General features: G+C 41.2%; 1 protein-coding gene across 4 annotated transcripts in view; it reads left to right on the plus strand.

The window, feature by feature from the left end:
* LOC123757926 (cyclin-dependent kinase-like 4) overlaps positions 1–17,346 on the plus strand; it is a 146,386-nt gene that overhangs the window by 124,889 nt on the left and 4,151 nt on the right. For all 4 annotated transcript variants that reach the window (XM_069338730.1, XM_069338733.1, XM_069338732.1 and 1 more), the window contains 6 exons: positions 609–801; positions 7,858–7,979; positions 9,000–9,163; positions 10,229–10,426; positions 11,468–11,610; positions 16,460–16,582. In XM_069338730.1, coding sequence (XP_069194831.1) covers positions 609–801; positions 7,858–7,979; positions 9,000–9,163; positions 10,229–10,426; positions 11,468–11,610; positions 16,460–16,582 — 943 coding nt within the window. The remainder of the gene's footprint in view (positions 1–608; positions 802–7,857; positions 7,980–8,999; positions 9,164–10,228; positions 10,427–11,467; positions 11,611–16,459; positions 16,583–17,346) is intronic.

The following is a 17,346-nucleotide window of genomic DNA, read 5'->3' on the forward strand; positions in this document are numbered from 1 at the left end:
CTTGTTCTGTCTTGTGTTGATGAAATTAATACCCTATTAATACCACATCTTGTTCTGTCTTGTGTTAATGCCACATCACCCCTTCCACCTCACTCAAATGTAGATATAAAATCGGAGATGCGTAAGTTCTATTCAGTTGTGTATTTGTGAACTAAAGTCTTTGAAAATGTAATAAGTTTTACGAAACGCGCTCGTGTCGCGTCAGACTAGAAATAAAAATGAATTTTGGAGAATTGATTTTTGATTTACCTCCAACAGTGAAGCGAAATGTACGAAAGATTGAGAAAATTCGTGTTAGAATTATTAATCTTACTTTTTCGGTCATATTTAATAATATATATATATATATATATATATATATATATATATATATATATATATATATATATATATATACATATATATATATATATATATATATATATATATATATATATATATATATATATATATACATATATATATATATATATATATATATATATATATATATATATATATAATTATGTATAATGTATATATATAATGTATATAAATATATATAGTATATCCCCCTGTAAGAGGAGGAGTGCCATGCCCTGTACCTGACCAAGACACGTGTGTTACAGGAGAACGCGGGTGTCGTCTCGCCTGATGGAGAAGTACGAGAAGCTGAGCAAGATCGGCGAGGGCTCCTACGGCGCTGTCTACAAGTGTCGCAACCGTGAGACCGGAAGCCTCGTAGCCATTAAGAAGTTCTTCGAGTCAGAGGATGATCCTCTCATTAAGAAGATCGCTCTCAGGGAAATACGCATGTTGAAGGTTGGGCCCTTGACTCCCTGTCTGTCTGTCTGTCTGTCTGTCTGTCTGTGTCTGACTGGCTGTCTGTCTGTCTGTCTGTCTGTCTGTCTGTCTGTCTGTCTGTCTGTGTCTGACTGGCTGTCTGTCTGTCTGTCTGTCTGTCTGTCTGTCTGTCTGTCTGTCTGTCTGTCTGTCTGTGTCTGACTGGCTGTCTGTCTGTCTGTCTGTCTGTCTGTCTGTCTGTCTGTCTGTCTGTCTGTGTCTGACTGGCTGTCTGTCTGTCTGTCTGTCTGTCTGTCTCTGGCTGTCTGTGTCTGGCTGGCTGTCTGCCTACCTGTCTGACTGTATGTGTGGATGTCTATTTGGATGTCAGTGTTTCCCTCACTTTCTCCTCACCCTCTCTCCCTGACTCTCCACCCCCGCCTCTCTCTCTTTCTCTCTCTCTCTCTCTCTCTCTCTCTCTCTCTCTCTCTCTCTCTCTCTCTCTCTCCCTGACTCTCCACCCCCGCCTCTCTCTCTCTCTCTCTCTCTCTCTCTCTCTCTCTCTCTCTCTCTCTCTCTCTCTCTCTCCCTGACTCTCCACCCCCGCCTCTCTCTCTCTCTCTCTCTCTCTCTCTCTCTCTCTCTCTCTCTCTCTCTCTCTCTCTCTCTCTCTCTCTCTCTCTCTCTCTCTCTCTCCCTCTCTCTCCCTCTCTCTCTCTCTCTCTCTCTCTCTCTCTCTCTCTCTCTCTCTCTCTCTCTCTCTCTCTCTCTCTCTCTCTCTCTCTCTCTCTCTCTCCCCCTCTCTCTCTCTCTCTCTCTCTCTCTCTCTCTCTCTCTCTCTCTCTCTCTCTCTCTCTCCCTCTCTCTCTCTCTCTCTCTCTCTCTCTCTCTCTCTCTCTCTCTCTCTCTCTCTCTTCGTCATCAAGCCCACACATACTACACCCCCCAACTACACAGAGACTACCACACTCCCCAGTATCACTTCCAAAACTGGACAAACCATTGCCACAACAACACACCCTGGGTCAGGGTAGAGAGGAGGGAGAACCACCAAAACCTTCCAGAAGTGACACACAATATGGACAATCATTCATATTTGCAAACATTCAAGGTTTAAAGCCAAAGTCAAGAAATAAAGTTAAGTTCATAAATGGCCTTCTATTAGAGTCAAACTCAATATTTGGGGCATTCACGGAAACTCATACAAAAGATTACATGGATGGTGAAATCTGGATTCCAAATTATAATCTATATAGATGTGATAGAAAAACTAGGTCAAATGGAGGAGTAGGTCTGTATATTAAAGAAGACCTGGTATGCACAGAACTATTAAATTCAACTAATGAGGTGGTAGAGGTACTTGGAATGAAGGTAGAGAAACTAAACCTAATTATTATTCTAATATATAAACCGCCAGATACAACGATTGAGGAATTCACAGAACAGATGCACAAAATAGAGAACATACTTGACAACCTAGCAAACCCAGCTCCAGATATTATCTTTCTTGGAGATTTCAATTTACCGAGTCTAAGATGGAGAACGGCAAACACAAATATCATAGCAGGGAATGACCCGGGAAATAACCAACCACAGGTTAGAGAACTTTTGAGATTCTGTGACAAATTCTCGCTCAATCAACAGATTACAGAACCAACTAGGAACGAAAACACACTAGACTTGTTATTCACAAACAATGATGAACTAATCAGGGATATCACAATCTCAGATACTTCATACTCAGACCATAAGCTCATTGAAGTGCGAACTAGCATAAATAACGGTAGTAGGTCTAAGAGACCCAACAAGCGAGAAGGAATATTCAATCAATTCAATTTCAACAATAAGAGGATTGACTGGGAAAAAATAAATGTAGACCTTGCAACCATTCAATGGGAGACGGTCTTAAGCGACAAAACTCCCACACAGGGAATAGCTCAACTGACAGCTGAAGCTTACAAGGTCTGCTTGAAGCACGTGCCTGTGAGGAGGGGCAGAAAGAGGACCACTCTAGAAAGAGAACGGAGACGACTGTACAGGAGAAGGAAAAAAATAACGGAAATGCTTCGGCAGACACAACTATCACAAGCAAGGAAAACAAGCCTAAGCAGGGAGATTGAGGAAATAGAACAAACGTTGAAGCGATCATATGAGTCTGAGGAAATGGAATTGGAACAGAAAGCTATACAAGAGATAAGGAAAAATCCGAAATATTTTTTCACATACGCAAAATCAAAATCCAAAACCTCGACCAGTATTGGACCGTTAATTACAAATGAAGGTACGTACACAGAGGACAACAAAGAGATTAGTGAAATTCTAAGAAGCCAGTATGAGGCTATGTTTAGCACACCAATAAACAACATGAAAGTTGATGACCCAGACAGCTTCTTTATGAATGACATTCAAGCTGCAGATAATATAACGGATATTACCACAAACTCGGAAGACTTTGAAAGAGAAATTGATAATATGCCTATGCACTCGGCTCCTGGGCCTGACTCATGGAATTCAATATTCATAAAGAAATGTAAAGTACCAGTAGCGAGAGCACTCAGCGTAATATGGAGAAAGAGCCTGGATACAGGGGAGATACCAGCAGCACTTAAATCTGCAGATATAGCTCCGTTGCACAAGGGGGGGAGTAAAGCCTTGGCAAAAAATTATAGGCCAGTTGCACTAACATCACACATAATAAAAGTGTTTGAAAGAGTGATTAGGAATCAAATTTCTAGTTTTATGGAAAACAATGAATTGCACAATCCAGGACAACATGGATTTAGAGCGGGAAGATCCTGTCTGTCACAGTTACTCAACCACTATGACAAAATCACAGAAGCCCTAGAAGAAAAGCAAAATGCAGATGTTGTATACACAGACTTTGCAAAGGCGTTCGACAAATGTGACCATGGGGTGATAGCTCACAAAATGAGGTCAATGGGAATAACTGGAAAAGTAGGACGCTGGATACTCAATTTCCTGTCGAACAGAACACAAAGAGTAACAGTCAATCAGATAAAATCGAGTCCAAGCGATGTTAAAAGCTCTGTACCTCAAGGTACAGTCCTTGCACCGCTACTGTTCCTTATTCTCATATCTGATATAGACAAAAATACACGCCACAGCTTCGTGTCGTCCTTTGCAGATGACACAAAAATCAGCATGAAAATTACCTCTGCTGAAGACATTGAAAAACTACAAGCAGATGTCAACAAAGTTTTTGATTGGGCAGCAGAAAATAACATGATGTTTAACAGTGATAAATTTCAGGTACTCAGGTACGGCAAAAATGAGGATCTGAAACATAATACAGGGTACAAAACACAATCGAATCTTCCCATAGTAGGAAAACAGCATGTCAAGGATTTGGGAATAATGATGTCCGACGATCTAACGTTTAGGGAGCATAACCAAGCAAATATCGCGTCAGCCAGAAAAATGATCGGATGGATTACGAGAACTTTCAAATCCAGGGATCCCATCACAATGGTTGTACTCTTCAAGTCACTTGTGCTGTCCCGTCTCGAGTACTGCTCAGTACTCACTTCCCCCTTCAGAGCAGGAGAGATTGCTGAAATAGAGGGAATACAGAGAACATATACGGCACGCATAGACGAGATAAAACACCTAAATTATTGGGATCGTCTCAAAGCTCTCCAAATGTACTCTCTAGAAAGGAGACGAGAGAGATACCAAATAATATACACCTGGAAAATACTGGAGGGTCAGGTCCCAAATCTACACAGTAAAATAACAACGTACTGGAGTGAACGATATGGAAGAAAATGCAAGATTGAACCTGTGAAGAGCAGAGGTGTCATAGGCACAATCAGAGAGCACTGTATAAACATCAGGGGTCCGCGGTTGTTCAACGTCCTCCCAGCGAGCATAAGAAATATTGCCGGAACAACCGTGGACATCTTCAAGAGAAAACTGGACGGTTTTCTAAGAGAAGTTCCGGATCAGCCGGGCTGTGGTGGGTACGTGGCCCTGCGGGCCGCTCCAAGCAACAGCTTGGTGGACCAAACTCTCACAAGTCGAGCCTGGCCTCGGGCCGGGCTTGGGGAGTAGAAGAACTCCCAGAACCCCATCAACCAGGTATCAACCAGGTATCTCTCTCTCTCTCTCTCTCTCCCTCTCTCTCTCTCTCTCTCTCTCTCTCTCTCTCTCTCTCTCTCTCTCTCTCTCTCTCTCTCCCTCTCTCTCTCTCTCTCTCTCTCTCTCTCTCTCTCTCTCTCTCTCTCTCTCTCTCTCTCCCTCTCTCTCTCTCTCTCTCTCTCTCTCTCTCTGTGATTGACAGCAAAAGTTGTCGTTATAAAGTTATTACTAAACTTATTTAATGCAAAAGTAACGTAGTGAGGTTATTGTATTAAGAACTCTATTAAAGCTCACAAACACCTTATTCACTACCTGTTGAATATTTAGGAGCTCTATTAAACAACATCTTAAACAGACTCTGTGATTGGCTTTCAAGATTAAGACATGAATGGGTATACTGCGGAGCTTCTTACGGAGCAGTGCAGCTCTCCTGGTGGGCATTTTGGCCTGGGCCAGCCTTCTATATACATATATAGATATATAGATATATATAGATATATATAGATACAGCTAGGTATCATGGGAGACTTGAATCATGTCTCAGCTACACTTGAGTCACGGATACCAAATGAAAGAGAGGAAGCATTAGGTTTGCTACTTTCTTTTGTGGCATAATAAGTCTGCTGGCAATAAGAGAACTACCAGAAGGCTGGAAGACGGCCACTGTAGTACCGTGATACAGGGGAGACATGTGTATGTCACTGTACAACTGTGAAACTTCATACCATGCAAGGAATTGGAGAATATGGTGAGGTAGAAGGTGTTGGTGAGGATCGTGAGGGAGAAGGTGGAGGTGAGGATCGTGAGGAAGAAGGTAGAGGTGAGGGAGAAGATAGAGGTGAGGATCGTGAGGGAGAAGGTAGAGGTGAGGATCGTGAGGAAGAAGGTAGAGGTGAGGAAGAAGATAGAGGTGAGGATCGTGAGGGAGAAGGTAGAGGTGAGGATCGTGAGGAAGAAGGCAGAGGTGAGGAAGAAGGTAGAGGTGAGGATCGTGAGGAAGAAGGTAGAGGTGAGGGAGAAGATAGAGGTGAGGATCGTGAGGGAGAAGGTAGAGGTGAGGATCGTGAGGAAGAAGATAGAGGTGAGGATCGTGAGGGAGAAGGTAGAGGTGAGGATCGTGAGGAAGAAGGTAGAGGTGAGGATCGTGAGGGAGAAGGTAGAGGTGAGGATCGTGAGGGAGAAGGTAGAGGTGAGGATCGTGAGGGAGAAGATAGAGGTGAGGATCGTGAGGGAGAAGGTAGAGGTGAGGAAGAAGATAGAGGTGAGGATCGTGAGGGAGAAGGTAGAGGTGAGGAAGAAGATAGAGGTGAGGATCGTGAGGGAGAAGGTAGAGGTGAGGATCGTGAGGAAGAAGGTAGAGGTGAGGATCGTGAGGGAGAAGGTAGAGGTGAGGATCGTGAGGGAGAAGGTAGAGGTGAGGATCGTGAGGAAGAAGGTAGAGGTGAGGAAGAAGATAGAGGTGAGGATCGTGAGGGAGAAGATAGAGGTGAGGATCGTGAGGGAGAAGGTAGAGGTGAGGATCGTGAGGAAGAAGGTAGAGGTGAGGAAGAAGGCAGAGGTGAGGATCGTGAGGGAGAAGGTAGAGGTGAGGATCGTGAGGGAGAAGGTAGAGGTGAGGAAGAAGGCAGAGGTGAGGATCGTGAGGGAGAAGATAGAGGTGAGGATCGTGAGGGAGAAGGTAGAGGTGAGGATCGTGAGGGAGAAGGTAGAGGTGAGGATCGTGAGGGAGAAGGTAGAGGTGAGGAAGAAGGCAGAGGTGAGGATCGTGAGGGAGAAGGTAGAGGTGAGGATCGTGAGGAAGAAGGTAGAGGTGAGGATCGTGAGGGAGAAGGTAGAGGTGAGGATCGTGAGGAAGAAGGTAGAGGTGAGGATCGTGAGGGAGAAGGTGGAGGTGAGGATCGTGAGGAAGAAGGTAGAGGTGAGGAAGAAGGTAGAGGTGAGGATCGTGAGGGAGAAGGTAGAGGTGAGGATCGTGAGGAAGAAGGTAGAGGTGAGGAAGAAGGCAGAGGTGAGGATCGTGAGGAAGAAGGCAGAGGTGAGGATCGTGAGGGAGAAGATAGAGGTGAGGATCGTGAGGGAGAAGGTAGAGGTGAGGATCGTGAGGGAGAAGGTAGAGGTGAGGAAGAAGGTAGAGGTGAGGATCGTGAGGGAGAAGGTAGAGGTGAGGATCGTGAGGGAGAAGGTAGAGGTGAGGAAGAAGGTAGAGGTGAGGATCGTGAGGGAGAAGGTAGAGGTGAGGATCGTGAGGAAGAAGGTAGAGGTGAGGATCGTGAGGGAGAAGGTAGAGGTGAGGATCGTGAGGGAGAAGGTAGAGGTGAGGATCGTGAGGAAGAAGGTAGAGGTGAGGAAGAAGATAGAGGTGAGGATCGTGAGGGAGAAGATAGAGGTGAGGATCGTGAGGGAGAAGGTAGAGGTGAGGATCGTGAGGAAGAAGGTAGAGGTGAGGAAGAAGGCAGAGGTGAGGATCGTGAGGAAGAGTCCTTCTCTCATCAAGAGACGAGAGAGTAACTTACCATCAGCACCAACTCACGACAGTAAATCTTACCTCACAATCCTCATACAATTCGATGAAGCGTATTTCCTCATATTTAAACACTGAAATAGAGAAATGTGATTTTAATATGCAAAATATCAATCTGTTAATTAGTGAGTTATTGATTAACACAAAACTGGATTAGTTTAACATGTTTAATAAAGTGTATACGTAATGAATAACAGTGAGTTATAAGCAACCATTACTGAGTGGATGTTTGTCTTGCACGAGGATATCATGCACTGATATCTTGCAAGACGATTTCTGTTGCATTGCTTTCAGGATTAGCGGGATTACACTAAATTTCACTTCTACGGATATCTGGATTAGTTGGATTACACTGTATTTGTATCCCATTGTCATCCGGATTAACGAGATTGCACAGTATTTCCATTATAATGTCATCCGGATTACACTGTATAGCAGTATTTAATGATAATTATTACGTTTTCTTTTCCTTTCAGCAACTACATCATCCAAACTTAATTAATCTCATTGAAGTGTTCAGAAGGAAAAGAAAACTGCATCTGGTCTTCGAGTTCTGTGAGCGAACCGTCCTTAACGAACTGGAGAGTAACCCTAAAGGGTAAGTATATATATATATATATATATATATATATATATATATATATATATATATATATATATATATATATATATATATATGTATATATATATACATATATATATATATATATATATATATATATATATATATATATATATATATATATATATATATATATATATATATATATGTCGTACCTAGTAGCCAGAACGCACTTCTCAGCCTACTATGCAAGGCCCGATTTGCCTAATAAGCCAAGTTTTCATGAATTAATGTTTTTTCGACTACCTAACCTACCTAACCTACCTAACCTAACCTAACCTAACTTTTTCGGCTACCTAACCTAACCTAACCTATAGAGATAGGTTAGGTTAGGTTAGGTAGGGTTGGTTAGGTTCGGTCATATATCTACGTTAATTTTATCTCCAATAAAAAAAAATTGACCTCATACATAATGATATGGGTAGCTTTATCATTTCATAAGAAAAAAATTAGAGAAAATATGATAATTCAGGAAAACTTGGCTTATTAGGCAAATCGGGCCTTGCATAGTAGGCTGAGAAGTGCGTTCTGGCTACTAGGTACGACATATATATATATATATATATATATATATATATATATATATATATATATATATATATATATATATATATATATATATATATATATATATAGAGAGAGAGAGAGAGAGAGAGAGAGAGAGAGAGAGAGAGAGAGAGAGAGAGAGAGAGAGACACCTCAGGGACCTGAGGTGTCTCTTCACCCTCCAGATGGTAGAATATATTTGAGCATAATGGAAAATATTAAAAAGAAAATTAATAATAGTCACGATGCTGTTGTGTTTAATGACATGTGTGAATACATATATTCTGTACTCCATCAGTACAATAACGAACTTGCTTTTCTATGTCAACTTTACAATTTTCCCTGCGGCTGCCATACGGAAAGAGTGTACTGTATATCCTCTCCAGTTATTGCCTCACAAAATATAGCAAAGTATTCGGAATTTCATTATTTTTTGTGTATTCATCACAGGTTGCCAGATGAGAAGGTGAAGAGTATTATATACCAACTGGTTCAAGCCATCGGTTACTGCCATAAGCACAACTGTATACACAGGGACGTCAAGCCTGAGAACATCCTCATTACCAAGAGCGGAGTGGTTAAACTCTGTGACTTTGGCTTCGCCAGGATGTTAAGTGAGTTCAGCCTCCAATTTATCCACCCCCGGAGATATATATATGATTTGTTTACAGTGTAAGGTAGTATCATTGCTACACCAGCCACCGGTTGGAATCTGCCATAATCACATCATTATTGCATGGTACAACGATAAACTGAGAAATAATTGTATATTACAAAACATGAGAGGGTTTTAATAACTAATAAAATATTATTTTTAAATAATGCAAAAAGGAGCTTTATTTTGATGGCCGTCGTAAAATCTCAAACTAAAATATTTTTGCGTTCTAACGTGACAAAGGAAATGATGAGCACTCATGTCATAGGTGTAAGAACACTCATGTCATAGGTGTAAGAGCACTCATGTCATAGGTGTAAGAGCACTCATGTCATAGGTGTAAGAGCATTCATGTCATAGGTGTAAGAGCACTCATGTCATAGGTGTAAGAGCACTCATGTCATAGGTGTAAGAGCACTTATGTCATAGGTGTAAGAGCACTCCGTCTGTAACTGACTTGGCTCATAGACATGACTCACGCCACCTCACTCAAGTGACCTGAGTCAGCTGACGTGACCCACGGGACCTGAGTCACCTGACGTGACCCACGGGACCTGAGTCACCTGACGTGACCCAAGTGACCTGAGTCACCTGACGTGACTTAACGGATCTGAGTCAGGTCAGCTGACCTGGCTTAACTCATCTAATCAGCTGATCTGACATAAATGTAGAAAAGGATTTAATACATAAAAATCTTCTAACCTTCTCAAAATCTTTTCTTCCATAACATATTGCAAATTAAAAAATATTGTGTATACATCATCACCTCAAATGTAACAACTTACAAGCATTAAATATATTTTTAATTTTTATTGGTATTAATTTATTTACTAGTAATTATTTATTTCGTGTTAGTTTATAAATTTATTTAACTGTATTTTAATAATTTTTCATAGTTTCTGGTTATCTTATTGAGTTCTTGTGTGACAATCCGTATACCGTCTTGACAGATCCGGGAGTTAATGGTCGCCTTACCTCACCTTATTGTCGTTCTTGTGTGACAATCCGTATACCGTCTTGACAGATCCGGGAGACAACCTGACTGACTACGTCGCCACCAGGTGGTACCGCGCCCCGGAGCTCCTGGTGGGGGACACCCAGTACGGGACGCCGGTCGACGTCTGGGCCATTGGCTGTGTGTTCGCCGAACTGGCGAAGGGCGAGGCGCTCTGGCCTGGCAAGTCTGATGTGGATCAACTCTACCTAATTAGAAAATCACTAGGTAACGCCGTTTTTATACGATACATTTTATATATATATTTTTTTAGCACGTGTTTTGTGTAATTAACGAAGTGTAATTACCTAGGTGTGGTTACAGGATGAGAGCTACGCTCGTGGTGTCCCGTCTTCCCAGTACTCTTTGTCGTTTAACGCTTTGAAACTAATGACGGTTTTGGCCTCTACTACCTCGTGTGTGTGTGTGTGTGTGTGTGTGAATCTATCTCCCACAGGTTTTTTAATGTGTACTTGATCTAAATTATTATACAATATGTTCATTTATTCAGGCCTAATGAGTTTCATATGAGAATCAATAATAAAAATCATTAAAGTACAGGTCCTCGGAATAACATTTAAATAATAGCTGACACTGTTGCAAAAACAAAAAGTTTAATCCACAGATTGGAATGGATTTTGGTTTGCATAAATTTGCAATGTTGATGATATATTACCTATTAATTATTTTGTATCTAATTGAAATTGTAAATGAAGGGTTAATGTGTGATGAAGAGCAGGTGGGAGATGATATGATGATGATGGTGAAGGTGAACATGATGCTAATCATGGTGATGACTATGCTAGTGATGATGTTGATGGAGATGACAGGTGATATTGATAATAATATTACTGATCTTTATAGTGCGATTTAGTGTGGATTATATAATGAATGATTTTCTTCATAAATATATTACAAATATATTATCCCTTACTCCCTTGCAAGCATATACACCCCTCATTAAACCGCCAGTTAAACCACCTCATTAAACCACCCCATTAAACCACCCCATTAAAGTGAAAAGTGGGATAGTGTTAAGCCTTATGTACAGTTTATTCATGATATTCAGCTGGTTTAAACCATTATAGTTAATACTTAAATTATTGGTTCTGAAATATATAGAGATTATTATATAAATAATAATTATTATGGGATAATAACCAAAATCAGATTATACTTCAGGAGTAAAAGGTTCTATGTCGTGCTCTTTGTTTATATTTAAATATAATTTAAATTGTTTAGCTTCTTTAAATGTAACTTTTCTACCAGGTGATCTTCTTCCGGACCACATGAGGATATTCAAGGATAACGAGTTTTTCCGGGGCTTGAATATACCTGAACCAGACACATTAGAATCTATCGAGGCCAAAATGCAAAAGTCATTCTCTCGAGAAGGCTTGGACCTTCTTAAGGTACTGTAATGAGTCATTCAGGAAATTCTGTTCGATTTCAGAACTTTTTTTTATTATGATGTTACACGTCTACTTGTATTGTAACTTGTTGGATATAATGTAACCTACTTTGTGATGTATAAATATGAAGGAGAGACAGACACAGGTAACTTGCGCATCTTCCCAGCTTAGCACACTCGGAGTGCTGAGAGGGACAGACACAGACAGACATAGACAGACCGACCCAGGCAATGCCGGGTACTCCCCCTCCCATAGGTAATCTTGGCCTTTAAAAGAAAGTGTCAATATGTCTGTCCCAAGGTTGGAGGCCAGACGCCTATAGTTAGCGTCACACAATGTTCCATGGTGAGTTATGATTGTACATGGAATGTTATAGGTAAGTCGGGGTCGACCTGCTTGTCGCTCCTTAACCAGAATTAGCTTCTTTTGCGACAAGCAACGACTCTTATGAAGTAAAATGCGGGTTTGGTATTCCCAAGAGTTTTCCACCAGTTTTCAACTGAGCGGCATGTAGGTTCTATAGAAATAATATTTGCACAAAGTCTGTCAGTGTCAGGCTAAACAACTGGCTGACCTCCACACAAGCAGAACTAGCAGCATTACATTTAGCAACCAGCACATTAAAAAATATTGGAGGAGGAATAATATTCTGCGATTCAAAGTCTGCTCTTCAAGCAATCGAAAACTTCTCTTGGAAGATCGACAGCAAGAACCTCATACTCCCAATTATAAATGACCTAATTGATGCACAGAGTAAAGGGTCTCGAATTTCCTTTGTATGGATACCTTCACACATAAATATAACCCATCATAATGAGACAGACATTGCAGCCAAATTAGCGTGTAACAAGTTTGAAGTTGAATTAGATCTAGGTATCCCTATCTCTGCTGTCAAAACTGTATTGGTCCAAACATTCAGATCTGATAGGAAAGAACTTACTGACTCCCAACGACCTGAAAGTACTAGTATAAAAAGCTATGATTTGTTCAGATCTGAAACCTACATCTATGGACAGCACAAAACGTCCACTAGACTGTGCGACACAGTGGTTGCAAGGATCAGGTTGGGTTACCGTTACCTGTGGCAGGTGGCTGCAGGTGACGGGTCTCCCAATCCTGAGCACTCCAGTTGCAAACTCTGTGAGCAGGAACTACGGCATGATCTCCCGCACTACATCACTGAATGCCCAATTATTAGACCTTTCAGACCAGTTGGCATGAGGTACCTGGAGCTTTGCAATTACTTTATTCACTCTCGTATTCTTGAAGATATCCTCACAGTATACCCAAAATTTGCCAGTGCAGGCTATTAAACACATGACTCTGTATGACTAACCATCCTGCGAGATGGGGACTTGTATTACCACTGCTACCTTATTCAATCTTGTGTTGTTGATATCCTCAAAATGCATCCGGAGTCTGCCAGTGCAGACCGCTTATCACATGTCTCTGTATGACTAACCATCCTGTGTGATGGGGATTTTATAGCATCACCTAGTTAGCTTTTTTGACACACTGTACTCCACTTCATATAGTCTAGGGCAGCTGCACTAATGCACATGTACCTAATATGTTAATAAAAAAAAAAAAAAAAAAAATTAACCCAACCCTTGATGCCTCCCCCATACCCCTCTCATTTCCCAGTTCCCTCCCCCCCCCCCTCTTCCCCTTTAAGCCATACAACTTAACCACAACATTGTTACAATGTTGTATCAAAATGACAACCACAACTTATCAGGGGTATGGAGGGGAGTTGGGAGAGGTTCCTTTATATCTACAATGAAACTTGGTTAATAGAACCAACCTGATATTCACTTACCATCGAACAGAGGTCCCCAAACACTCCATGACAGAATGAACAGCCGACGTCGGCAGCCACACTCCCGCTACCATCGGTCGACCAGCAATGAACACTGGAGTGCTTGCAATTATTTAGGAGATCACCCTGGTTAAGCGTCTGGTTCTGGGAGAGGGGTTCAGCGTCACCTGTATTCAGGTGTACGGCTCATACTGCCTAGTTGTCATGTGTACACACCCGCTCTTGAGCCGCCGTGACTCCCCGCACTCTCCTTACTTTGGGATGATCTCTCAATCCCCCTTAGTTATAGTCCACTATCACCCAAGTTATAGCCCTCTCTCTCTCTCTCTCTCTCTCTCTCTCTCTCTCTCTCTCTCTCTCTCTCTCTCTCTCTCTCTCTCTCTCTCTCTCTCTCTCTGTCTCTCTCTCTGTCTCTCTCTCTCTCTCTCTCTCTCTCTTTCTCTCTCTCTCTCTCTCTCTCTCTCTCTCTCTCTCTCTCTCTCTCTCTCTCTCTCTCTCTCTCTCTCTGTCTGTCTCTCTGTCTCTCTCTCTCTCTCTCTCTCTCTCTCTCTCTCTCTCTCTCTCTCTCTCTCTCTCTCTCTCTCTCTAGCCAGGAAGCCTCACCAGGACAAGAGCAATAACCAGCTAACAAACAAAATATTAAATACATTTAAAAATACACAATACGCATAAAGGAAATGATTATAAAACAATACTATCACCTCTTTGGCTACTACCAACTGATAACATTCTAATGTCACCTTATGTCTACAACCTATAGCTACACCAGGCTGCTGCTTGAACTTCAGTCCAGAGACTTCTGCTTCCTTCACTGCTTTAGGCTGCATAACATGACACATATAATATTCATATATTTCCTACTCCACAAAGGCATCAATCTCTCACCTTGCACTGCGCCTTTCACGCCAAAAACACAATCAAGCACTCCCTTAGATATCGAGGTCCTTATGATCCTCTATTCCGTTAATCAAGGTCCCCTACTCCAATCATCATCTGGGTCCTCAAAATATGTAAGGCACACCTGCAGCACCACCAATCAGTTGCAATGAAGTCCTCTTTAAATGTCAGTGACGCTCAAACACAAACACAAGATCAAACACTGGTAACCACTAAAACAACTCTTATATTAGCTTACCACAGAATTCTCTGGCACAAGGACACTCAGGTCCTGGTCCTCAACAACGGTGCCCCACACAGGCTGTCCACAAAATCGCTATAGGACTGCCTCACAAGGCTTCTTCTAGTCCTGACTTGATTACTTTAAGTCGTACAACAGGCTTCACACATCAACGCCTGCTTGGTTCCCTCCTCTTGAAGGAGCACACAGTTAGGGCGTTCCTCCTCTGCCAAGAGCTTAACATAATACAACCCTCTCTCACGACTTCTGCTGCTCAAGTAAGGTCAAGACGTCCCGCGACCCTCACATCATGTCAGCAAAGTATCGACATCTCATTTCATGTCACTTATTTACATGCTTATCCTTTGCTCATACTTTTAAACTATTCACTGGCATTTATCATGTATTTAGTATATATTCATATATCTATATTTCTTCTGATCTCTCAATCAGGTCCGGTAGGCGGAATAACTCTCAGACAGGTAGACTCGTTCTTCAGGCTACCTGGAGTCATAACAGTTGTCACAAAGTTGTATCAAAATAACAACAGTAAAATAACGGTGTGTGTTTACTGGGCGTCTATACTGCATGTTCTAAAAGATTGAGAAAACAAGAGGGAGAGAACAGAAGGGAAGAAGAGAGAATGTGTGAGAACAAGAATGGGAGAGAGAGAGAGAGAGAGAGAGAGAGAGAGAGAGAGAGAGAGAGAGAGAGAGAGAGAGAGAGAGAGAGAGAGAGAGAGAGAGAGAGAGACCCCGGCACTGCTAGGTACCCAATGTGGTTTTGCATAAACAGTTGTACATGTATAATTAACCTAATTTACCAAATCTAAATTTATTATTCATTAATACAATTAAAAGGTAATTATAAAACCTTAATAGTGATCATCATAATTATGCATTATATATCACAAGACAATGCCCATCATGACATGATAATGAATACATGAAAAATAGAATGCCAGCAAAATTTATTGTTTAAATTAAGCAACATTAATAGACACATTATTACAGAAAGAGAAGACATGGCGGTAATCTAAAGCACTCAAGTTGGGATGTGTGGGAGGTTTTTTAGTTAATAAATATTAATAATAATAATTGTGTCGGGGGACAGGCACCCAGAGTGTAGAATAAAAATAATCGTCATGATCATTGTATTTGCTAAAACATTGGTTGATTTTACTGATATTGATTCTTACTTGATGTGATATTTTTGAAGAGCGAAGAACAATGTCCAGGAACATCCAGGTGTTTTGGTTTGCAGTTAAAAGTATAATATTTAGGCAATATTTTGAGTAGGCTTTGTCAATAAAATCTAACTACTGAACAATGAGTTATAAACAAATCAAGGCAGCTAATATATCAAATTTGAGGGTCCAGCCACTACATAAAAAAAAATTACCTTACCAAAAACGTTGGAATCAAAGCAACCTCCTCAACCTATCGACGACGATGCACAGAAAAGGTTAATATTACGGTGTTTAAAGTTTTACAAATGTAATGCATTTTTAACGGATTGGTCGATTCAGTTAAAAATGTGAGGTAAAGGTGAGAGAATGGGTGGGAGGGTAGACTTAACATTACAGCTCTCGCAGTCAGCTGATGTGTGTGTGTAGTATGTTGCTACTTGCTCTTGCAAGAGTGCTGTGGGACGTGTTGCACGTGTCAACATGTGGCCATTAGTACTTATAGTTAGTTTATGTTGCTACATAGTCTTCCCGGCATGGTGCCTTCTTTTGGTAATTAATTACTAATGCCTAATTTGAGAATTTAACTCGACTTGTATCTCTCGCTGCCTCGAGATCTATCTCACTCTGCCTCGAGATCTATCTCACTCTGACTCGAGATCTATCTCACACTAATTTGAGATCTGTCGCACTCTGATGCTGTCTCATTGGGAAACAATTCTTTCAGAAATGTTTAGATCGAGACCCAGCTAAGAGATGGACCTGCGATCAGCTGCTGGGACACGACTACTTCAAGGGCTTCACCTACAAACTACCAGAAGAAGATCAGCTGGAGCACGACAGATTAAAGGTCAGAGCATAATTTACAATCACCTCTTAGCCAGACTTACGTACTTTACTTCATTCGTGCGTTTGGCTGTGATGTTGTGCTCAGTTATGCCGGATTTGCAATATGCCCACTGTCTCTGAAGGAGGTGGGGTGTGAAAAGTGTCCTCTTTCTTTGGGATAAGTTTCTTAAGCTAGATTTTGAACTCTTTTGGCACAACTGTAGCACTGCTTGGGGTCTGGCACTGCATGGGGTCCGGCTCAAGTTGAGGGTCGAACATGGGATGGGATCTTCCACAGAGTTGGGGTCATAGATAATATTACAAACTTTAAGGTTCTAAACCAGTGGCTATGAAACAGAACCAGATATAACCCAGTAATTGGTGCCATTGAAAGGGATTATGAAATTCATGTGTTGTAGACCTTTGATCTACAACATTTGAATTTCATGTCTATTGTAGACCTACACATATGAATATGGATTCTGTTCCCCTTTTCAGTTTTTTTAATTTCTCACAATTGTGTTCTTTTGCTTTGTTATAACACTATAATTTAAAACATGAACAATAGTTATAGTGCATGCTATGCATGCATGACAAATTATTATAATAATATATATATAGCCCTTCGTCACTTAATGTTTAAATATCTGAAATTGTTTCATCTGTGTTTCCTGTCCAGCTTGGAGCTCCTATAGTTTGTCGTGTTTTTGAATGATCTGTCATATGGGTAATGAAGCAGTTGATTTGATAATTGCACTAATCACAATATGAAAGTCTTCTGCTGCT

The sequence above is a fragment of the Procambarus clarkii genome, chromosome 40 (genome assembly GCF_040958095.1).
Source record: "Procambarus clarkii isolate CNS0578487 chromosome 40, FALCON_Pclarkii_2.0, whole genome shotgun sequence".
Lineage (NCBI taxonomy): Eukaryota > Metazoa > Arthropoda > Malacostraca > Decapoda > Cambaridae > Procambarus > Procambarus clarkii.